At 37.7% G+C, this 25,097-nt stretch overlaps 1 protein-coding gene across 2 annotated transcripts in view; it reads left to right on the plus strand.

Moving 5' to 3' along the window:
• Nucleotides 1–569: 569 nt before the first annotated feature.
• pfklb (phosphofructokinase, liver b) overlaps nucleotides 570–25,097 on the plus strand; it is a 36,950-nt gene continuing 12,422 nt past the window's right edge. The window contains exons 1-7 of one of the 2 annotated variants that reach the window (XM_088930482.1): nucleotides 570–859; nucleotides 3,697–3,770; nucleotides 4,423–4,500; nucleotides 9,735–9,924; nucleotides 11,771–11,936; nucleotides 13,275–13,319; nucleotides 24,046–24,154. In XM_088930482.1, the coding sequence (XP_088786608.1) occupies nucleotides 784–859; nucleotides 3,697–3,770; nucleotides 4,423–4,500; nucleotides 9,735–9,924; nucleotides 11,771–11,936; nucleotides 13,275–13,319; nucleotides 24,046–24,154 (738 nt within the window). In that variant the 5' untranslated portion in view covers nucleotides 570–783. Of the gene's footprint in view, nucleotides 860–973; nucleotides 1,003–3,696; nucleotides 3,771–4,422; nucleotides 4,501–9,734; nucleotides 9,925–11,770; nucleotides 11,937–13,274; nucleotides 13,320–24,045; nucleotides 24,155–25,097 lie in introns of those variants that run through there. The other variant, XM_088930483.1, reaches the window with a different exon arrangement.

The following is a 25,097-nucleotide window of genomic DNA, read 5'->3' on the forward strand; positions in this document are numbered from 1 at the left end:
TTTTTGATAAAAATGTATGATGAAACCTGATTTGTAATTCAATTTCATGGAAAAGAACTGGTTCTTGATCTGAGGGATTTTAGGATTGTAAAATGGCATTTTTATATGAAAGTAAATATTCCAATACAAAACATATTTTTGTACTGTATATTAGTGCAATACATAAATTTCCTAAAATGTAGTTTTAATTATTTGAGTTTGGAATATCAAGATAACGTTTTTACCCTATTTTCGGTATTCTTGCTCTGTCATAGAAAAGAACTATCATCACAGATTTATTGTGTCAATTCGGATATGTATTAGCAAAGGTATTTATGATAGTAAAATTTAATTTCGGGATTATACTCTATAGCTATTTTCTTTCTGTCCCATTATAGTCCTATGGGCATTCCGTCATCTGGTGTAGCATATTTCCACGAATGTTTTAGTAAAGCACAGTAATGCACATCTGTTTCATTATTTTATAATTTGCTTGTTCTATTTTTGATGTTATTTTTTAAAAAAAACATTCGGTCTCCTCACTCCCCCCCTCCCCCCAGGGAAGGGATGAAAAGCTTTTAGGTGAAAAAGGAACCAATCTTTTCCAGTGCTCCGGAACATACAATCCTGAAAGAGGGCGGAGTTGTTTAGCTTCAGAGGGGGAGACTTTAGCAATTACAGCAAAGGTCACTTGGTTGTGCGTCCTGCTGAGAATAGCAAGAAGCTGCTGTATTTCTGCAAAAAAAAATTGGTTGCATTTTTTTATCTTCGCTGTTTTAGGATTCCAGTCGTTCCTTTATCATCATGGACCTGGAGAAGCTGCGAATGACCGGGGCTGGAAAAGCCATTGCCGTGCTAACTAGTGGGGGAGATGCTCAAGGTAGACAAATCTGCGTTGTTTAGCAAGCTATTTGAAAAACAAATAATAGATTCCAGCTCCTGTGATAAGTCGGTACAAATTCATCAGCTCAGGACATATATATTTCCGTTGCTAATGATAAAATAATGAATCACATTTAATAGGTAAAAAATGATATGCTTTTTATTCATTACCATAACATTTAAAACATCTGTACGCAATCATTTTATGAATCAGTTTATAACATAACATAACATCACTTTATTAGCCAAAAAACAATGTCTTGCATTAGGAATTCGTCTTTTCGCATACTCCAGCTTGCTCTCCATGAGACACACAATCGATACAATTGATCGTACGTGTAGTTGTATTTTGCAGAACTTAAGGCTGCATTTTAATTTATGTTTTATAATTTTGGAATTTTATGTGTGCATACATTATTTAGCAAGTATTAGCTTTTTGTTAGTTTATTTAGTGTGCACATGCGTTTGTGACATAAAATATTTTTGGGAAGTGCACATTTATATTGGGTTTAGCTATGTCGGCCTGCACTTTACAGTACGTACACTTTTTATTGTCTCCTTTAAAACTTATTTTTTTTTAAATTGATGAGATATCGTACACCCCTCGGCTCCATTTAATCCATTTAACTCTCATGGTGTACTACATCCCCTGCGCAGTGGTGTGACGTACAGCACGGGCGAGTTCCGCTGTACGTGCCCACAGTCAGGACTTTTGCAGAATGTAAAATGGAGGGTGGGGTGGGGTGGGGGACATAGGATTCTCAGATTGGCAAACACTAGATTTTAGATGTAAAATTCTAAATTATGAAAGACAGAGAAAAGGAGGAATAAACAGATACAGAAATTAGTAATATATACTTTATATTGTGCAATTTTACTGGGTTACTGTCTGGATTGCCACATGCCATCTTTGGATTGTCTCTTTATGATTATTTTATCTGTGCATAAGTCAAACCGTCTGTTCATTTGAATTATCTCAGTAAAGAATACATCAATGCATAGACCTAATTAACTTTAAAGTGTCTTTTATTGGCATTAAACCACTTCACTGAGCTATTCCTTGGTACAGTGGATACAAGACTTTGTATGTGATCCAGAGTATGGAGCACATTAGCTTCTCCTATCCAGTTCACAGGTATTTAATAGTTAATGAAAGCTTTGCTCTTTTTATCTGTGGGCAAGAAAAGAACAAGTTATTGCTTGTTTGTGCTAAAGGCTCTGATCTGATCAAATTCATGCTGTAAGAGGTCTGTTACAGCTGTCATTTCCACTAAAAAAAACTAAGTGAGCTTCACATTCAGATTTTCTCTAGACAGTTTGGTACATCAGCTGTTTTGTTCTTGCATCCTTCACTTCCTTTAGAAGTTGTCCATTTTGTCTTGCATTTACCAGTCTAACCTCTACTGGTTGCTAGGAAACAGTTGCCCTGAAAAGTGCCTTACAGAGGCACAGATGCAGGCATTCAGCTCCTTTCTTTTTTTCATTGGTAGATTTAATATTTGGATGTTGAAATGCTGTGTGGAATCAAAAGAAGAGTTTGTGAAGTGTTGAATGTTACCATAGAGTTTTTCTGCATGCTGGTATGAATATATTTAAAACTAAATATGCACTGTGTGATGCTGTTTGGAGTGGATCACAGCAATGTGCTTGTGTAGGTGTCTTCCTGGGCAACAGACAAAACCCCAACACAAGCCATAAAGTTCAGAATTTATTTTGAGGTTTTTTTTTTACATCATTGAGGAAAGCACTTGCCACCATCAAAACAAAATAAGCAAAATGAAAATTTAGCCCTTTGTTGAACTCCTGGCTAACTCATATTCATATAGCTCTTTACTACCAAGCCGGGCAGTAGTGGTTACTCACACAGTCTACATGGCAGTCCCAAACAGGGTGTGGCGCCTCCTGGTCATAGTCCCACACAGAGTACATCGTTTGGTTGGCTGCAATTCACTCCCTTCCACTCACCACACTGTACTGCCAATGGTCGTCTAATAAAGACTGTGTGAGGGCACACAGCGTCTCCCTGCTCTGGATTGCCAGCAGCGCCCATAACATGGCTGACAGCTCCAGCTGGCCAGCTTGGCAAGGGTGGAAAAAAGAACTGAGTGCGATACTTTCTGTGGGACACATATCTCACAAAACTATTAAACTATAGGGTTTATCCTGCACGTCTGATATCGGAATGGCTTAACTACAGCATTCTTCTGAATAATTTTTGTGATTGTCTTAGGATGTCTGGGCTCCCAGCCTAAGCTGTTGGATATGGCACTTGTCGGTTTTGAAATGATTTATCTTATTAACGTGATTGTTAAAGCTTCTAGTCATCTCATGTTCACACTTGGTGTACAGAATGCTCTCTCTGGAGTAGGAGTATCTTTACTGTTTCTTAATACTATTACATTTAAATGACATCACTGCCCTCCCTCCACACTTTGTTCCCCTCTTTTAAATGTTTTATGCAACATACTTAGCACCTTATTTTTCAGTAATTGATTCTTTGGATGTACAGTATTTAGTGCTTTTCATCCCAGTCGATCCCAGTGGCCTTTATATATAGGAGTCGACTGACTTTATTCACCGACCAGGTGACACAAAATTATGTACCAGCATCCCCACTATACAGCAGAGGAGACAGAGAAATTAATTAAGGGGGGAGGGCTTAGGGAACTGAGTGAGACTTTTGCTGGTTCTTGTAACACTAGTAGTTATTATTAACAATTATTGGGAAAAAAAGGTAAATGCATCTCATGCAGTCATTCTTGTGGCCAGAGGGGAAGTTTTTTGAAGACCAAACATCTTCAGATACAGACATAACGTATCTTTTTGTCATTGCAGGGATGAATGCAGCAGTCCGAGCTGTAACACGGATGGGAATATTTGTAGGAGCCAAGGTCTATCTCATTTATGAGGTATGTGTTTTTTGTTAAGTGATGTAAAGGTCTTTTCATGGTTTATAGACTTCTATAGAGGCTTCATCATTGGTGCAAGAAACCCATGTTTGAGTTTTCTTGAGTCTGACATTATTGCACCCATTGGGGTTATGCTAATATTTGTATTGTTAGAGTTTAAAGCTTAATATGTTATTCTTAATGTTATTGTTTAGATGATATTATACAAAAATGTTTCACTTTGTATTTTTTTAAATTAATATGAATAAAGTTTTGCAAAATATAATTTATATTTATTTCCATGATTAATATGGACTATATGCTTTTAAAAGGCATCACAGGCCTAAAGGTATTCCTTAGTATATTGTAATAAGTCTAATAGCTCTGAAAAATAAAATTCCTCCTTTGCCCATTTCACAGTAGTTTAAATCTTGATTTTTCTTACTTTTTATTTTATGAACTTAGGTTTCCAAGACTTTGGTTTATTTCTATGTCTTTGTTTCCCCTCTGGTTCTTTTAATGGCAGTCTTTAATATGCCACTTTGTCTGATTTGTATACATTTGTACTTAACTGGAGTCACATGCTGTACTTATTGTTTTATATGCTACTCATGCCTTGACTTCACAGATCTATTAACTGGCATTCACACAAATTGTCTCTGTCGCACTGCAGGGTTACCAGGGGCTGGTGGATGGGGGTGACAACATTAAGTTGGCGAACTGGCAGAGTGTTTCCAACATCATACAGCTGGTAAGCCAGACATTCTCATGCGAGGACTGTAGTTGAATCAGAGTAAGACAGAAGCCCATCAGTTTGAATTTTGAACTTACTGTGGTGAGCACCGTGATGAGGGCTTGTCTCACACTGTCGAATCTGTAGTAAAAATTAGTATAGGCTCTTTCCTGCCACCTCGCAATTAAATAGCTGTCTGAAGATGGCCCAAACAGCCCATAGTCCTTGTTCTCAAGAACTCTCTAGAATATTGCCAACTTTATTGGATTTTTTAAAAGAGTTGTCTATTATGTATATGCAGAGTTATATACAGTAAATCCTTCCACTTTTCTAGTACCTGCTGAGTGGACTGCCAAACCAGACCATTTAAATGAGCAGAAAAACATCAGCACGTTGTGAAGAAAGGATTAAAGCACCATGGGAATACAATCATACCACATTGACCATCAGATAAATGTCAATGTGGTATGACCTCTGCAAGATATCAGTGATATCCAGGCTTGTTATATCCCTTTATCTGTTTTTTTATAAAGGATTATAAACTAACACAATGACAATGAGACTTCTAATAAAGCTTAATCTTAGGCATTTCAGCTAAAAAACACAGTGTCTGGCAGATACCATGCAGAACTAATTGGTCAGTTTAACTATAGCTAGTCTGAGATTTCTGCACAGCTCTTGAAATTCCGATGGCCATTCTTTATAGACTCTTAATATCCATACATTCATCCATTTTCTAACTGCAGAGGAGTCAGAGCCTATCCCGGCAATCAACAAGCACAAGGCAGGATACACCCTGGTCTGGATGCCATGCCATCACAGGTCACACACATACACAGACTAGCACACTCTCACACCAGGGCCAGTGTTACCAGAACCCAGTTAACCTACCAGTATGTCTTTAGACTGTGAGAGAAATGGGCACCCAGAGGAAAACCATGTGAATATGGGGAGAAAATACCAAATCCACACAGATAGCGTCCCAGGTCTGGAAGTGAACCCAGGGCCCCAGTGTTACTTGATCACCACTGTTTTCCTGATGTGGCGACCTCAATCATTCCATTGACTTGCAGAATGGGTTGGAAAATCAGGGAAGTAGGAAAAAATGACTTCTACAGTAAATCTTATACCAATTTTCATTATACACCCATGAGACTGATTAATAAGGCAGAATGAGATCCAGGTTAGTTGCCATCCCTGTATTAGTTTCTTTACTGAGGAAGGACAGATTTATATTTGTGATGCCCTAGGATAAGATTAGATTTATTATAGGCTATGGCAGGATGTCAGAATGTCAGGATGAAGTGAGTCGGGAAGGGAGATTAAAGAGCAACTGTACTGGATTAGAAGCTCTGCACTTTTCTTGCTGTTCATCACCATGATGTTATACAAAGACTTCATGTGACGGAATGCACAATTTGGGAGCATTTGAACATGATGCCTTTCTAATGTTTATGTAATCGGTAACAAGTTAACCAGGGTTTAAAAGCTAACTCGAGCTCAGCCAATTCTGACTGCTTTTAGTCAGACTTCATAATGAAATGAGCACATCAGGAATACTTTGTCCTGTAGAAAGGGGTTATAAACAATTTTTCCTTTTTAAGCTTGATGTCTTTGACTTGAATAATTACAAGGCAGCATAACAGATGTTGTTTTGTTTTTTTCTGTTAAGGTCAGGTCCTTACAAATTTTGCTGTACTGACAAAGTTATTTTGATCTATTTGAAGACTTGCTTTCTTTGTCAAGATAATGTCCATGCAGAACATAGTCTCTGCATCTCTGTGTTTCCAGTTGTCATGCATTTATTTCTGTATGACTAGTGTTTTTTAGCTCTTCCTCATTCTGTCTCTCCTTTTCTCTTTTTCTCCCCTGCCTTGTCTAGTACTGTTAAGGTTGATTATGAGCTGGTAAGGATCCTTTTGCTGCATGTGATTCTGACTGACAAACAGTTGAGCTTTATGTCATAATTGCTAAGGTTTATTCTCAGAATACAAATGGACTGCTTACTAAGGTAGTGTTAAACCTTTCACTACCTGGAGTTTTGTTTCAATTGCAGCTAGAGGAATTTGAATTCTTTCAGTCTTAGATGTAGTTCTGTTCCTCATAACGTTTCATTCTTCTCATAAGCTTTGTGTGAGGAACACTCCAGTTCCCTGGCTGCAGTCTGTCACTATTTCACTTTTGGACAATGTATATTTGGACATTGGACAATTTAGTACCCCAAATAACACTCTTATCATAAATATACTGGGCATAAAAACATATCTATGCATTTATGTTTTAGAAAAATATATGCATTTTGATATTTTGATTTTGGATTAAATCATCTTGTTAATGAGAGAGTTGATTGTGCACAGTTGATTAAATTTAACCTGTTGAATCTCAAGCCTTCTTTGAATCAATAAAGAAAAACAAAGGAAGGTGATAATATGTGATAATCTTGCTTATCAAGAAAACATCTTAGTGCCTTAGATATTTTGGAGCACCACCTCTGTTGGATTTACCAGTAGTTTCACTGCTCTAGCAGTAAAACCAGGAGTTGTGTGGACTGCCTTGATTTTGGCACTGGCAACATTCAAGCAGGACATTGCCTCTCCTCATGCTGCTGGTGTAACAGTGGCTTTCTTTTGAGATGAGAATGTAACAGTTATGTTGCTGATGCCCTACTCACCAGACTTGAGTCCATCGAACATTTGAGGGATAAGATGGGATGATCTGAGGCAAAAGACAGCATCTTTAACCTTGTGCAAAGCATGTATCGCAGATATACATCTCAGATTGCTTCTACTGGTGGCCACGCTTATGACTAACCCATGACTCCAAAGCCCCTGTTGATCAGTACTATTGATGACAAATGCTAATCAGCATAATGAATTTACCAACGCTGTGACTTTTTTAATAAAGAGACAGCATGCCTGCTACAAAACATTTCCTGATGATAGATAGCATTTTGAATGTTTTGCAGTTATGATTGACAAGCATTTTTGATACTCAGTGCAGTTTTGTTTTAACTGAATAACAGTTTGGAAGAGACTACTAGTCAGAAAATACAGGAAATCTTTAAACATCCTATCTTTTGCTTCAGATACTGACATTTCCTCCTGACTAACTGGTGCAGGGAGTCAGTCTCATTCTAGCTCGCTTTTCTTTTCCTTTTTAGAGTCGTCCTTCATATAGTTAGATAACCAGCCTAGATTCTCTGGCACTAACTCATTGTTGCTTTTCAAGGGGGTGTACGTCTTTAGAATAAAATTGCCCGTTGGCTCGGTTCTTTCTAAAGGCGGAGAAAGGCTTGTCATACGAGGTTATGATCAGTTGTTTTTGCTCAAGATCCTCAGCTGGCTCTCGTAGGTTTGACAGTTATGCATTTACAGTGCGCTTTGCAATTAATTACATGTACAACTAAAGTGAATTTGGTTTCCCATATTTTGTTATGAGTTTCCTGATTGTATGGTTTAAAATAGCATTTTCCTTCATAGAACACTCCAAAGTAAAACTCATTTAAATGTTATGTATTGCAGAACTACCTTGAAATGTTGTATGTAAGGGCATATTTTCACTGATAAGTCAGTATGTGTTCTCATGAAGCTGATTTTCTTTACAGTGGTTGTGTCATTGAAAGTACAAATTCATTGAACAGGGATAAAGTTCCTGTTGCAACAGTGTGAACATGTCTGTGGGTTAAAGTTACTGGTAAAGTTATAGGCTTGTAAGGCACAACAATTGCTTCTTTAATGGGATTTCTGATTATAAACAACCTTAATTGCAAAATGGCTTTTCAAGTGGTCTCCTTCATTTTCAGTTTGGTTATTCTTTCAGTATCATTGCTGACAATGTTAATTCTAGACAAACATGAGTGCATTTTGTATCAGATTGTCTTTTTGCTGATTGTTTGCGAGTGGTAGCTCATCTTGTATGGTAGAGTCCGCAGCCCTGCTCCTGGGGATCCCAAGTCCATTTTGCCTTTACAGGTCATCTTGAATGTTTTGTTTTTAACGATGTGAAACACTTTTATGTTATTCAGCAATTAAGGAAGCATTTTGTTCATTTCAAATGAACTCTGCATTACGTAATTTAAACATGCAACTTCTTATATTATCACTGATTAAATTGTTCCATTTAATTAAATCAGATCTTAAGAAACTGGTGATTTAGTGGCAATCATTAAAACCTGCTGGGGTTGTTAGCGGCTCTCTAGGACCAGATTTGAAAATCCCTGTTATACTATGTCTATGTACTATAATACTGAAAACTATTATATCTAGACATTATATCTAGAAAATGGCACCACACTGGCATTATATACTTATTAATGAACACAGTTACCAATGTTTCATACTCTATAGAGAAAACAATACAGGCTTTCTTTCTGTCAGGGCAGTATGTTATTCTGATTGTCTGAAGATACTTGAAGCTATCAACAAAAGGTACTGAAACCAAGGTGTACATTGAAAAGTAAACAGAGGGCAATGAAAAACATCATTTAATTTACAGGTCTTTATCAAAATTGTCCTAGTTTAAGTGATATTTATGATCTAATATTGAAAGGAAGGACTGTTTTGAATCAGCCGTTTGTGATGCTACATCCCTGCTTTACATTCATGTTACATGTACATAGACATAGATTCTAACACATAATGATCTATCAAAGTTTGGACCTGAGTAGTCGCAGTAGAAACAGTGCTGTTATCCACCACAACTTAACATAACCAACTATGAGCCAAGGATGACTTGATCTGTGGCACACATTCGCTTTCACTGGCAAACTGTACTTAACTACAAATCTTCAGGGTTGTTTGCAGAACCTGCTGTTTTTGTACACTGTAGATTTTTTTCCTAGAAATTCTAGTGGTAAATAAAGAAGTAGAATACATTTTATATTGTTTGTAAATAATTGTGAGTATCTGCAAGGTGGAGATATTAACTTTCCATTCCCTTATCATTGTGAATGGAATGTTAGCAGTCTCATGGCTGCTGTTTAATTGATGTAGGGGTTTGTTACTTGGAAGTATTTCATACTTTAGTGTTACTCACTTTGACAAAATGTTTTTAATGTCCCATAGAAATAGCATTACCCCTAACAAGATTCTTTTCTATACGTTTTTAATACAAACCATCAGATTTTACTAATATAGCAACTTTTAATTAACTTGAAATAAAACCCTCTTGAAGAACAACTGCTGTCCTAAGCGCTCAACTTGTTCTTGAGTTCTATTTCCCTTTCCCTGACTGTTTTTTGCTTATCTGCCCAGGGAGGCACTGTCATTGGCAGTGCCCGCTGCAAAGCATTCACCACCCGGGAAGGGAGGCTGGCAGCTGCCTTCAACCTGGTGCAGCGTGGTATCACCAACCTGTGTGTGTGTGGGGGAGACGGCAGCCTCACAGGAGCCAACATCTTCAGGACCGAGTGGAGCGGGCTGCTGGCAGATCTGGTGAAGTCTGGTGAGGTGGATCTGACATTCATCAGTGGGCCTAATGCAATGATTGAGGAGGGTACAACAGATGTGTCTACAAAGAACAGTGACTCCTAATCACACAGGCACACAGGTGCTACTGGGGCTCTGCCTATGACTAATTTGGATATTTGTAATTCCGGCACAAGATTACAACTAGAAACTGTTGTTTTTTTTTTGGTTGAAAATGTAAAAGAGAAAACACAATATAAACTTTTTGTTCTGTGTTTCAGCACTTTCATAGTTGTGCTCTTGGGATCAAAAAACAGAATTGGATGTGGTTTACTGGATCACGAAGAGATGTTGGAAGTGTGTCAGGAACATGATGTGTTACTTTTGATCTGCTGCTTGTGCAGCACATGTGTTTACTTGGCTGAAAGAGTGCGACTGCAGTTCACCACCAGTGTTGCTTTACATGTGCAGTGATGGGAAAGATTAAAGAAAGACAGAGAGGGCTTGTAGTGATGCTGAACTGATTTTATGAATAACAAAAGATGTTTAAGGACTGTTCAGACAAACTTGATTGCTTTCATTCGAGTGGCTATGGGGTTAATGTGTCAAAATTAAACCAAGATGGTGTCTGACTGCCGTTTTGTTCCTGAACATCAAACTACAAATGTCACAGGAACAACTATACAGATTGACTTGAGAATGATAGGGTTTCTTTACACAAAAGACAGTTTTAGATTTGAAGTACATATGACGAAGTAATACTTTTATATTCCAAGTGTGTCATATACTATAGTTTCGGAAGTAATCTAAACCAGTTGGAAAAGCATTGCAAGTAGTCTAGTCTTGAAGAGATGAAAGCAGGAACTATTCTGGGGGGAAAAAGTGGGTTAAATTGCTAGGATATGCAGTGGTTATCAAAATTGTTCACCATCCTACTCTTTAATGTTAAAGTGAAATCAAAATTCAACAGATCTTCCTAAATTAATTATAAATAGAAAATTACTTTTTGTGTAAGTATTCTCCCTCTTTGAGACAGTATTTGGTTGTGGCATGCAGAAATTATAACCAAGTCTTCTTGAATACATTTCTACCAAATCTGCACATTTGAACACTGCAATTTTTGCCCATTTTTGTTTGCAAAATTGCTAAAGCTCTCATAGGTTAAATGGAAACTGTTGCAGCAATTTTCATCTCCTGCCACAGATTCTTGATTGGATTGAGGTCTGGGCTTTGACTGGGCCACTCCAGAACACTGACTTTTTTCTTTTTACACCATTCCAGTGTGGCTTTGACGGTATGTTCTGGGCTATTTTCCTGCTGGAAGATGAATCTTTTCAGATCTGGCTTTTCTTTTGATCTCACTTCTTAATTGAACCAATTAATTGGATAAGGAGTTAAATCATCTGTATTTTCCAGGTCTTAAATAGTTGCTAATTTAAAGTTAATGTCAATCTACAGAACCTCAAGCTATTATTATACTCAGCTACTATTTGCAATAGTTCAGGTGGGTAGCTGCGTCAGCATGCGTAGTCTGCAAAGGAACGAGTAATAGGTGTATTCCATACTGAAAAGTGAACAGAGAAAATGCAACATTTTAGCTTTGAAGCCTTCTTCAGGTGTCACACAGGTCTTCACACCTGAAGAAGGCTTCACAGCCGAAACGTTGTTTTCTCTCTTCTCTTTTCAGCATGGAATAAACCTATTACTATTTGCAATGTTCTACACACCTGCATTTTTTTGCAATTACTTTTCTGCAACCTAAATATTTGTAGGTTTCAGAGGCCCCATCAAAACCCTAGACACAACTCTTGGCAAATTTGCATGCTTCTTCTCATTAGTAGATATGACTGGGCATATTTCATCATGTTTATGTCTGTTGGCAGGTAGGATCACAGAAGCCATGGCACAACAGTACAAACACCTGAACATTGTGGGGTTGGTGGGCTCCATTGACAATGACTTCTGCGGAACTGACATGACCATTGGGGCCGACTCTGCCTTACACAGGATCATGGAGGTCATTGATGCCATCACTACCACAGCGCAGAGGTCAGACGGTCATTTGAAAAAATCAAAGCCTATCTTTTAATGTTATGCAGCTGTATTCCAAAGCATTTTTAATTGTAATATACTTATTGTATTCATCTGAAATTTTAATAATGATGGTTTCATATAATTGGAGTGTGTTCCTTCAGACACATTTGAATGTAAGTTCATCTTTGTGACCCACACCTGCAAGTCTGAACTCCAGGAAACGTATTTTTTTGGTGTCTTTATGATGAACTTATCATTTTTTTTTCTGTAAAGGTGGTACATGGTATTTCTTGATGATGTGTTTTAGGATCGGTTCTACTCCTTTTATTATGGAGTGTAAGTACTGATATTTTAATCAAATCCAAATGTTCATTAGCTTTCTTTTCTTTAATTTCCTTATTTCAGACTTCATCATTAAATCCAATTTAAATGAATGTAGTTTAAATGCAGCCAATACTAAATGAAACACTTTGAAAACCAACAGTATAAATTACTTTGAATATAAGTTTGTTTTATAATTACACAGTTTAATTAGAATTTAGAATAATCTATAGACCCAATTATTATAAATGTATTCCAATTAAACTTTTAGTTAGACCCGTGCAGGTTCCACTGATTTTCATTTTTTGTCAGTTTTTCTCAACATTATTAAGCAAATAATCTCGGTCCCCCTCTGTTGTACTCTTTGACAAAAGCAGGCCGTTTCTCAATTTCCACAGTAATGGAACTGCTCCTCAGCTTGTTTTGTAGCTCAGTGTGTAATGTAATTGCTAGATGGTGAGTTGTTGGTTACTGCCATTTTGTGACAGAATGAAGAGAGATGCTTTACTGTTGTGCTTTCAGAATTATTTCCTGGTTGTTTTGTTCTCTGATTACCTTTAAAAATGTCCAGACTTTCTCTCCAGTTAGCACAGCAGTTAAGTGTCATTTCTGAAATTTTCCTCCTAGCTATTCATTGGTTGAGTTTCTCCCGTGCACTCATTTAAGATAAGCACTTAGGAAAAAATAGCTGAATTGACTCATGGAATTCATTTTTCCATACAAAAACATTGGCTGGATGACAAGCTTGTCATAAGGTGATTAATGTAATGTACCTCCTATTTTTACTACTTGTGCTTGAGAAATAAAGCTTATATTTCACTCTTTACAAGCTGTCATCTGTCATCCATCTTTTCCACTCTCCTTCCCACACAACGTAATATTTTGTGTAGGACACAGGATAAATAAACTAAGTGTTTTCTCTCACTATCTTTGAAAAATTCAATTTTAACTTTAAATCTATATTTAAACAATTAAGTTACAGTAACCAGACATTTCCTGTTCATTTCCTGATATTGTTGATTTGTCTTGTAGTCACCAGCGCACCTTTGTCCTGGAAGTCATGGGGCGGCACTGCGGGTGAGTCTTTATCGGGGCCTCCATGTCTGTTCTTATCCTGTGAACATTGAACAGGTCTATAAAGCTGTGGACATAGAAAAAAAGTAACTACCCTTTGTCAGTAAAACCAAGTGTTTAAGTGCTTTAGAAACAACTAGTGTTTAAGATATAGCGTAATCAAAAATGTTCATTTTAGATACAAAAGAGAATTGAGGATACCTCCGGCTCTAGATAGCTAATTTCAGTAAAGCTTGGTAACTTAACTAAGCCCAAGCATGAAGAAATCCCAAATATTTTTTGATGAATTTTGGAAGGAAATCTCATCAGTAGCTCTGTTGCGAGTGTGTGTTTGTGTCTGTGTGTGCCCTGCGATGGACTGGCATTATTAATTAAGGGATGGATGGATTTCTTGGGTTAATCATGGGTTTTAAAAGCTATTCATCCGAACTCTAAAATGAACCCTTGTTGTCCATAGTGCCTCTTGGGACACATCTTCTTAATATGCAGTACAATAATGCAAAAGAGACAAGTATACACAAATTAAAAAGGTAAACAAATAATAAAAGTAAATTTTTGAAAATTTAGTACTGGCTTGCGTGACCCGATAAGGGCTAGAAGATCACAGTTTAGGAGCTACAGAAAAGACAGCACTATCTCCTGTAGTGTTTCATAGCTGTTCAGGGACGCCAAATATGTAATGTAGTGGCTCTCTGAAGGCACCAGTTCTGTAGGGTTTGGGCATTTACTGAGACAATTATTAATTGTAGCAGTAAATCACAAAGTTGATTCTTTTGATGGCTTTAGAGACAATGAGACATAACTCAAACAACGCACACACACAGGTACTAATACACGAGGATACATTTATTAATACATAGAATATGCCTTAAACCTAACAGATCTTATCGAGAGGGTTATCAGAATACAAAAGATATATATTCAATCAGTTACAAAGAGTTACATATATCAAGAGGACATACGTTCGGTATATCATTCATTTAGACCGTTTCGTAAATGAACTTGGTTATAACTTCTACATTAGATACTCAAAACAAGTACATAACTCTTAGGAATTAAATTGATATCAACTGGTTGGGATAACAATTGAATTCTCGAGCTGTAATGCATTGAAGTTGAATACTCATCCAATTTCTGGGGATTCAGATCTCCTGCGGGCACAAAGAAACAGTTGCAGGATGTTGCTGTCCAATCCGCGCTGTCTGGCTCGGTGCCAGGCTGTGCTGTGCGGCTTGCGACGGTGCGCTGCAGATGCTCACTGGCCTGCTAGTTAGTGTTGGCTTTAACTAGCACAGTTTGTGCACAGGAGAAAGGATGACTGTGGGTCCCAGCAGGTTAGGAAGAGGACCGGTTCGTTCCTGATGAAGAGCTAGTTCTGAATAGTGATTCAGCTTTCCACAGTTCCGACCTGTTCACGAGGCCTGCTGCTGGTTACTCTCTGGCAACCTCCACTCTAGACTCTTAGAACAAAGGAAAGTTCTGGCACTCGGACACACTGGCCGTTCCGTGGTTGTCCGGGCTGAGTCTCAGGATGGTCAGGAGGCGCGCTGCGAGAATGTCCTGCCCTTGGGAGCCTTCTGCTCCTGGGCCGTCCTGCCCTGGAATTCTCCTTTGAATTCCCTTTAGAACAGTCCACCGAATTCTCTCCAGAATCTTACTTGAATCTTCCCTTCTGAATCTCACTGAATCTTTCAGGCTCTCTGTGTTGCCTGTTTTTACCTGGAGGAACTTCAGCTCGCTGATTGGCTGAAAGTTCCATGGGCATCAGAGTCCCACGTGGGTTACTCGGCCCTACCAGTCCCTGATTGGTTGATCACGGTGAGATATGAGTCACTTACTCTTGACACTTAGGAATGCAGTCCAGATGTCCATTCGGCACTCCCTAGACTGATAGGCGCCAATGGATGACCATTGATCATGATAGCCAGGCTTAGCTAAGTGCACCCCCCTTTGGGAGCTGTCCTAGGAAACCTTATCAGCCTGCATGAATAGTTTCTCTGTGGCTGCACCACAGAGATGAACAGAGAAATGGGGCCTCATTTGGGAAGGCTCAGAACACTTAATTCTTCCTTATTAATAAGCCTCGCCGCTACACTCCCAATGTTCACACAGTTGTCTTAGAAACTGAAAGAAGACCAGGGCCTAAAGAGCGTAAACATTTAAGTTTATAGAGATTTAATCATGCCAAACCATGTAAACCATTACAGGGGAGCTGCAATATTGTGAATCTTATTCTGACATCCACACTGAACTACATTTTAGTTTTGAATAAAATATTCCCGAAATCTGTCCATCAAATTACAAGCCCTCCATTTATTACAGTTTGCTTATACAGATGCAGCCATTCAAAATGCGCGGGCGATACCGCATTATTTTGCGGTACGCTGTACGCAGTCTACCGCAAGCTACCGGTAAATACCGCGAGTTACCGTAAATTCTCCTATAATACGACAAGCAAAATAATAGTATCCGGAATTTCCGCAAGGTGGAGCTAATAAAGCTCAACCTCTCATGTTTGAGCTGTGGCCATCAAAGTCTTTAACGAAGATATTACTAATAGTATTAATAATGAATGACCTTGGACAAGCTGTAAGTGTAAACTCAAAGTATTGCCCTGGTCAACATTCTTTTTTTCATTGACCATCTTTGTAAAAGTAACACCACAGCATTTCGCAATCACGCATTTGTTTCCAATCATGCAAAGTACAGTGATTCACCATGCCTTTCACATGCTCATAAAAGAGATTGATTTAGGAACATAAACATATTACCGTATGCAAACTGTACTGTATACAGTATGTATATGTATATTTAATGTCTTAACTGTGCCCGTTTAAGTATTGACTATTCATATCTAATTTTACCACTGAAGGGAAATCTTAGTAGCTGAGCATAAAAAGAATAGGAGCATACTGCAACGCGTGTGAAGGCCATAAACGATATTAATTTTGGAACATAAACATACAGTATATGGCTGGTCTCGGTACTTTAAAGAAAACATACACGAAACATGGTTTCATTATGACCAGAATCTGTCTTGAGATATTTTTAACTTGATTTACAGTATTTGAGAGGTATGTCTTAACACCGATACTACAGTGCTTAAGTACTGCTCACGTATATGTTTCTAGGTTTATATTATGCATTTCATAAGGTCAAATTACTTTTGAGCAACTAATAAGAAGCGCGAAACGGTATGCGTTTTAGTTTCGTTTCGTGCTGGGACCCGTGGATTGATTAGAGATATCAAGTACATACAAGTCATTTTTTAAATGTTGTAGTTCGTTTTGAAAAAATGTTACGAGTACATCATCTATCAACAATTACACAGGTTCTGTTTCCATATTGCGGATTTTGGTTACGTAATATTATTTTCTAGATTTCACGTTGTGAATATATGATTTGGGCAAACAGAGCCGCAAAGAAGTACATTATGGGTTGTTGTTTTTTTTATGCAGTTTTATCTAGAACAAGCGATGCTTAAACCTTTGTCTGATTCTTGTGAAACTATCCACACGACAGTTACAGTACCTAGGAGTTGACTTCAGTGATGTCACTGATGGGATGTTTCTAAAAATCCATCCTCTGTAAAACGTCTTCTCTAGTTGTCCTGCATATGTATTCGCTAATGAAGCTGTGTGTTCTGAGCCTGGATCTCTACATTTCTGTATGAACCAGCTTAGAGGGCTAAAGACAGCTTGTGTTTAAATTGAGTGTAAGGCAATTTATGCTTCTAAAGTCATGGTCAGCATTTATTATTGAACTGTGCTGTAAACTTGTTCTGTGCCAAGTCACATTATTTTATAGCGTTTTTATAGCGTTATCAAATCCGGTGGAGTTTCCTGACTCCCATGTCACATGGTCTGTGATTGAAACTTGTAAAACCGGTTTAATTCGTCACAGCCAGCACTCCGGTTGTAAAGTAGAAGCAGGCGAGATTTCCAGCGAAAAACACCTCCCCCTTCTTCAGGTGTGAGGGTCTTCTGCTCAGAATGAAACGCTAAAATGTAATGTAGGCTCTGAATGGGTTCAATTGTGATTTGGGCTTGATTAAGGTCGCTGCCTTTCATCTAAAACCCTACTTGAATCCTTCTAAACTAAAAATCAGTGTTTGTGAGTTCTAAATAAAGATGTATCCAGGCAACAGTGAAACGGGCGGACAGTCTGGGGAGATCGCCCGTTTTCCATGTAAATAGTTCCCTGGTTCCGCACCCCTTGGTGTTTCTCTCGCTCTCTCTCGGGTCACCTGATCATTAGCTCGAAAGATTTGAGTGCTTTGTGTATATTCTAATGGTAGTGGGGGCAGGGTGTGTGGGAACAGGTTTGGTTGAAATTGCATTGGAGATCTGTTCTTCACACCTGAAACATTTTCTCTGAAAGCATTTTCTTCGCAGTTTAACCGATCTTGTTACAGCATGTTACAGTTTACTATTATTAACCATATTAATTTTAAGTGCTTAATGTAAAATCTTGTAAAAATATATTTTCATTGTTCAAATATACATTAAGTCTGACTATCATATAATAAGTTAAATACAAAACTAAAGAAAAAATAGGGTTAAATATAATTCAAAATATTTTGCTAACAATGTTAACTGTTTATGAATAATAAAATGTATTAGCTAAGGAGTAGGATGGCACAGTTGTTAGTATGTTTTTTGTTTTGTTTCTTTTTCATAAATACAACAGTAGTACCTGATGTCTCAGTGGCTTTCAAAATTAAATTATGCATGCAAACCTGTGAACTAGAAAGATAACTAAGATATCCATCCATTTATAATGGTGGCAAAGTGGTTAGCATTGCTATCTTGCAGCACTGGGGTCCTAGGTTCAATTCCTGCCATCCTGTGTGTGTGGGGTTTACATGTTCTCTCTGGGTTACATGGTTTTTCTCCATATGTGTGATATGACTCCCTCTCGCACTCCAAAACATACTGGTAAGTTAATTGGTTTATGGGAAAACTGGCCCTGGTGTGTGTGTGTTTGTGTCTGTCTGTCCTGTGATGGACTGGCGCTATGTCCAGGGTGTATTCTGCCTTGTGTCCGTTGCTTCCTTAAAATCTAAAATATGAGCTCTACTTGCCACTTACAGTACCAACAGTACCAGCTAACTTTAGTAGTGACATTTTCATGGATCTTTTTAACAATAAAATTTACAACATCAGACTTCAGACACAATTAAACAGGCCTCAAAAAAGTCTGGTACAAACATTTTCAGCATGGAATAAACCGTTACTTTAATGGTATAAACCTTAAATGGATTCATATTCTCAATACGATTTGGTGCTCAGTAACATGACTTAGAAAATGACAGAAGACATACGTATCATGCTTATCCTTCTATTTTTCATAATCGTAAACTCCTTAAGGCAGTTACATTTTCTCTGTTCTGACCTGGAGTTACAGAGAAATTTAAATTCTAATAAGAGATTTGTAATGAGGAAAGTCATACCAATCACTCATACAGTACCAGGATTTGCAATTACAATACAAATACTTTCTTTCTGTATGTGTTTATTTTGCAGTTTGAGTCTATGGCATTCCTTTGGGGGTCTATACTCCAAGGCATGACTTTTTTATGTATAAACATCAGTATTTACTGCTATTAATTACTGTACGATTTATAGTTGAAATCTGAGCCTAGATATAAAGTTAGATATAAAGTTAAAATCTCGACAAAGCAATGTAGGAAATACAGAGAAAATAAATCCTTTCTGACATCTAAAATCAGTTTCGATCAAGGTCTCTAAAACGAACAAGAAAAAGAAGATTTTCGGAGGGCAATTACGCTGTGTTTATATAGAATAAGTGATTTATGAGCAATCTAATTTCTTGTTCGTTTAAAACAGTGAAATGTCAGCTGTAAAAGATCGCACCAGAAACAGCACTCTCTCTGCCTGTCATAGACGTTCAGGAAAGGCTGAATGAAGTCATGTCAAGTACAATAATTCGGAGATCAATAATAACAGTTGTAGGACAGTATATAAGGAGGATAAGGATTTTGAAGTTGACTCGAAATCTGATAGGTAACCAGTGCAAGGACTTGAAAACAGGTGTAATGCATCCCTGATAGGATTCTTGCTGTCATATTCTGAACATATTGAAGATTGCTCAGTGTGGATTTAATTTCCTCAGTGAACAGGATGTGCATTTATTAATTCTAGAAAAAAACTAGATTTCTCTAGTTCTTAGTTTCTCTAGTTCCCTTTAAAATAAACTATTATTCCACAATGCAGAGTATTACATGGCCAGTATTTACACATGATATTTGTGATTTAAAGAAATTAACACAAGCAGCTTTTGGAGATTTAAGTGTTGGCTGAGTTATTGCAGGATAAAAGACTAGAGATGTTGGCAAGAAGAAGATAGTTTGGGGAAAGCTGAGGAATACACTTATAACAAGAACACTTCCTAATGGGGTTAGGCATACTTTTGATGAAGATGATGAAGTTAACAGACTATATGTTTACATAGATACTGAAATAAGGATTGTATTTTAGATTATGTGTAGTTGCTGGCATTGAACTGTGTTGGATGCACATGAATTGAAGGAATGGGCAAACATAGCTGATGCGGATCCACAGAGCCAGCATATTAAGATGTTTATAATTAGAGGCAATTTGTTTAAATAACTAGGTATGGATACTGATGTGCAAGAGAGGTGGAAAGGCTGTTTCCTTAAGATATAAAATATTTTAATAAAATAATAAAATATTTTATTCTCAGTGAGATGCTGCCATTTCATAGTGGGTTTCTAACACTGTGTATAGTTCCATCCACACAGTGCCTTTACTTCCATTTCTAATCTCTTTATCCAGTACAGAGGATTTGGAGCCTATCCCAGTAAGCGACGGACACAAGGCAGAATACACCCTGGACATAGCGCCAGTCCATCACAGGACAGACAGACACAAACACACACACACCAGGGCCAGTTTAAATCTAACCTCAGAACCTTTCTTTTCAGAAGACTTAGTGTCTGTATCTGCTTCATTTTCTAATTTTGGTAGCACCTCTAACTGCTTGTCTTTCTTATATGCATTTACTTTGTAATCTGTGGTCCTTTTATCTGTTTTTACATCTACTGTATTGCTTTGAGATGCCACCTTTAATGGTGATATATCAAATAAAGTTTTTTATTATTGTTATAGGGAAACATGATCAGATTGTCCCTGGTGCATAAAAAAAGATCTAAAGTATACTAGTTTGTCACTCTTCTAATTCCCTTTGCTAAATGACTTTTCATACTAATCTGATCAATCTAACTGCCAGTTTTCTGTGCTTTCTCTATCCTGCTAGATTTGCAATTATTCTGAAAATTTTCATCTTGAAATAACTCATTTCTAAATACCTTTTTCACTGTTAACATCTTGCAGCAACTCTGCGACAAAATATACACTCTGACAGTTCATCCTGCTACCAACATTAAATAGAACAAATCTTAAGATTTCTATATTTATGTCTTTATTTAGTGGTTTCATTAGTGACAAAGGCTAAACTTTCTTGGAAAAATATCTTTTATGTGTTGTGGAAAAAACTGACTTGCTTTAACAAAATATGTTTACAAATCCTTTCACCTGGCATTTTCGTAGTTAGAAATTATGGAACGCTCTGTTAAAAGCAAGGGAGTTTTTATGTCCGTTGCAGTTCTTTTGCAACATGAATATAATTATATCGTTATTAATTTCTTGAGATACGCGATTCCATATTATATTCCCTTTTAATCAAATTCTAAAAGTATGCTTGTTGACTCCGGTATCGTGTTAGTTAAAGACTTCGATGCTTAAAATGTTTAGGGAGAAATGGAATACTGGTGTGTATTTTTTTCTTTAAAGTACCAAGACCAGCCATATACTGTATGTTTATGTTCCAAAATTAATATCGTTTATGGCCTTCACACGCGTTGCAGTATGCTCCTATTCTTTTTATGCTCAGGCACTAAGTAAAAGGAGATGCTTCATATTGCTTGACTAATTTTAAAAACTAAGTTAGAAATGCAGACGCTCCCTCGGTGCGCTGCTCTGGTGCGCCGGCTCTTACACAGTGCCTGTCTGCCGTAAGCGTTACAATATACATACCCAACACTGCTTGTACCCATCTGTCATGCAAATAAAACACCTTGAATTGAATTGAATTGAGGGGAGAAGGGGGGGATACTAAAGCCAATACTGGCTCAATGGGCTTTGACGTGCTAATGCATTGGTTTAACAGTCCGGGTGTGGCAGGCTTCCAATGTCAACTCGACTCGATTGGAAGACAATGAACGTATTTTAGCCCTAAATGAATTAATAGCAAACATGGTTTACATAAAATACATTTTTCCAAGAAAGTTTATAATAATACGATCTATAGTTGAAATCTGAGCCTACTTTAAAAATAAAGGAAAAGCATTTTCAGAGAGCAATCACGCTGTGTTTATGTAGAAAAAGCGATTAGGTTTATGAGCAATCTAATTACCTAATCGCTTAAAACGCTATATAAAATAAAGTTTATTTAGAGATGAATGATCAATGTGGTAGTTTAAATAATGTGAGTCAGGAAACTAACACAGCGCCACCGGATTTAATAACGCAATAAAAACGCTATAAAATAATGTGACACAGTACAGCACAGTACAATAATACTGACCATGACTTTAGAAGCATAAATTACCTTACACTCGATTTAAACACAAGCTGTCTTTCTGTATGAACCTCTAAGCTGGTTCATACAGAAACTGTAGAAATGCATTAGCCTGATTATGATTAAAAACACATAATTAAACACGCGTTTGCGATTTAAATCAGAACACGATTTAAATCAATATAAATGTTTATATTGTAACGCATACTGTCCAGCCTCCATTTCTCTATAAAAATTTACTGTTGCACACACACACACAATAGAAGCGGGAACCGCTGTCAGAAGGGAAGATATGTTCAAAATATCGCAAATATCGATCATGTTGCGATATTTTGAAATATAAAAGTCAACTGATTGTCCATAATATCGCTTACCTATTTTTTCGAAGAAATGTTTGTTAAAATAAAAGTTCAGCACCAGCTGGATTCGAACGCACAACCTACCAGTTGGTAGTCACGCACCTAGACCAGTAGGCTACAAGAGAGCTCCCATGATCAGGCAGGCGAAACAGCCCTACACAGCCCTGCCGCAGTACACGGATATAATCATACCGTTATTAAATTCTTTAGATACGCGATTCCATATTATATTCCCTTTTAATCAAATTCTAAAAGTATGCTTGTTGACTCCGGTATCACGTTAGTTAAAGACTTCGAAGCTTACAATGTTTAGGGAGAAATGGAATAACGGTGTGTATTTTTTTCTTTAAAGTACCAAGACCAGCTATATACTGTATGTTTACGTTCCAAAATTAATATCGTTTATGGCCTTCACACGCGTTACAGTATGCTCCTATTCTTTTTATGCTCAGCTACTAAGATTTCCCTTCAGGGGTAAAATTCAATATCTACAACGGGCACAGTAAAGACGTTTACAGTAAGTCTTTCTACGACAGACCAACGGACCACGAGTGCCCCTGTCGGTCAACCAATCACGCACCGCGGTATGTCGTGTCATCATTCCTGCGGTATCTGTACCGCGGTGTCTGTGCCGCGCACTTTGAATGGCTGCATCTGTACGAGTAGAAATCTACTATTCCCATTCCAAAAACCACCAGGGCAACAATCACCATTGCTTGCACAGAAACGCTCAAAGAAATTCAATTTAAACAATAGCTTGATAAGATGGGTCCTAGACTTCTTAAAAAAACAGATCTCGACAGGTCAAATTAGGGAAATGGTTATCTGACATTTGCTTCACATCTACTTGATCACTACAGGACTCTCTTGTCTCCCCTACTGTTCATTTTGTACAGTAATGATTGTAAGAACAAACACAGATCACAGATATATATCTCATTACATTTGCTGATGACACAGCCATGGTAAGCTTATTAAAGGACCCAGAAAATCATCATGGTCCCATTGTATTGCTAGGTGGTATGATGAGTTCTCTTCGAACTTTGAAAACAAAGGAACTAGTCACTGAATAAATGCAATACCCCTCCAACTTACTGTATTTAACAGTCAGACTGAGGCCATTGTCAAATACAAGTACTTTGGACTGGACTCGTAGACAAAAACCTAAGATGTGACATCATTTGTATAAAAAAACAACAGATACTTTTTTTTCTTAAGAACCTCGGCTATTTCAAGGTACAAGGAACTATTTTCACATTTTTCTATAAATCAGTTATTGAAAGCGTCTTAAATACTGTCTCGCTTGGTTTGGCAACATCAGTACCATTAGTTGTAATAGATTGGTAAAATTTGTGAAAATAATAAAGTCATTGAAACAGAAGAAAGGACAGTTACACTTAACTTTCTAATACTGGAGATGATACTTTTGTACTTTTACTTGAGTAGTTTTCTGGAAGGGATCTTTTTGTGAGTTACTTATTTTTAGAATTAACAATACTTTTACTTGAGTAACATTTGGTTACTTTTTATATCCATGGTTTTAGCTAAAATAAAAGATACCATCACAACACTGCAAACTAGAGCTTAAAATGCAATGCGCAGGTCAAAAATGACCAAGTTGTCAGTGTTCAAGTGCAAAAGGATTTGTTGCAGCAATTTTCTAACCTTTGATAATGATGAGAACTGCTCTGGCTTCATTGATAGTTGTTGATGCACTGTTGACATTCATACTTGTGTCCTGCTTTCAGGTACCTGGCTCTGGTGTCTGCTTTGGCATCTGGAGCTGACTGGCTCTTCATCCCTGAGGCACCTCCAGAAGAAGGCTGGGAGGATCATATGTGTGCCCGACTGGGAGAGGTAGGAGTGCCTGTGATTGCCACCCGCTGTTGGCAGTTCTGGTCATTGGGCCTAAAACCCTGTGTCATAGATATCTAATATATTCATGTAATTTGGAAAACAAATGAATAATTCCTTATACTTATATAGTGCTTTTCCAGACTCTTTGTTCAAAGCTCTGTACAGTTAATGGGGATTCCCCTCCACCACCACCAATGTGCAGCATCCACCTGGATGATGCGACAGCAGCCGTAGTGCGCCAGAATGCTCACCACACATCAGCTATTAGTCGGGAGGAGAGCAGAGTAATGAATCCAATTCAGAGATGGGGATTATTAGGAGGCCATGATTGGTAAAGGCCAGGGGGATGTTTGGCCAGGATACCGGGGTAACACCCTTACTCTTTTTGAGAAAGAGGATTTTTAATGATTACGGGTAGGGGCATTAGGACACATGAGCGCTTGCAACTGCTCTCACTAACGCCTCTTCCAACAGCAACCATAGCTTTCCCAGGAGGTCTCCCAGCCAGGTACTGACCAGGCTCAGACCTGCTTAGCTTCAGTGGGTTGCCAGTAGTGAGTTGCAGGGTGGTGTAGCTGCCAACAAATTGTAGGTACTGCAGCCCACAGGGATGGTGTTGTGTGACACTGGGTTAGTGTTAATACTGCATTTTTGTGGGAGCATGGGGTCATAATAGGATCTTTGAATGTGCGGGTCTTGGCAAACAGACACCAAAACACAGCCACAAGATATAAATAGTGCTCCTTATTTGCAGGATATACAATATCCAAAACCACAAAAACAAAAGCTCCTCTTTGCGATTCTAATTAAACTCCAGAATTTCTTTGCCAAAATAGAAAAACATTTCATTGAATTGCATCATATGAAAAGTTGTTCAGATCTGGGTTTAGTTCCAGATAAAACATTTTCTGTTTCTGCCAAATTTGATTTTTATTTCCTGTAT

Source organism: Atractosteus spatula, chromosome 13 (assembly GCF_055471065.1).
Source record: "Atractosteus spatula isolate fAtrSpa1 chromosome 13, fAtrSpa1.hap1, whole genome shotgun sequence".
Taxonomy (NCBI): Eukaryota; Metazoa; Chordata; class Actinopteri; order Semionotiformes; family Lepisosteidae; genus Atractosteus; species Atractosteus spatula.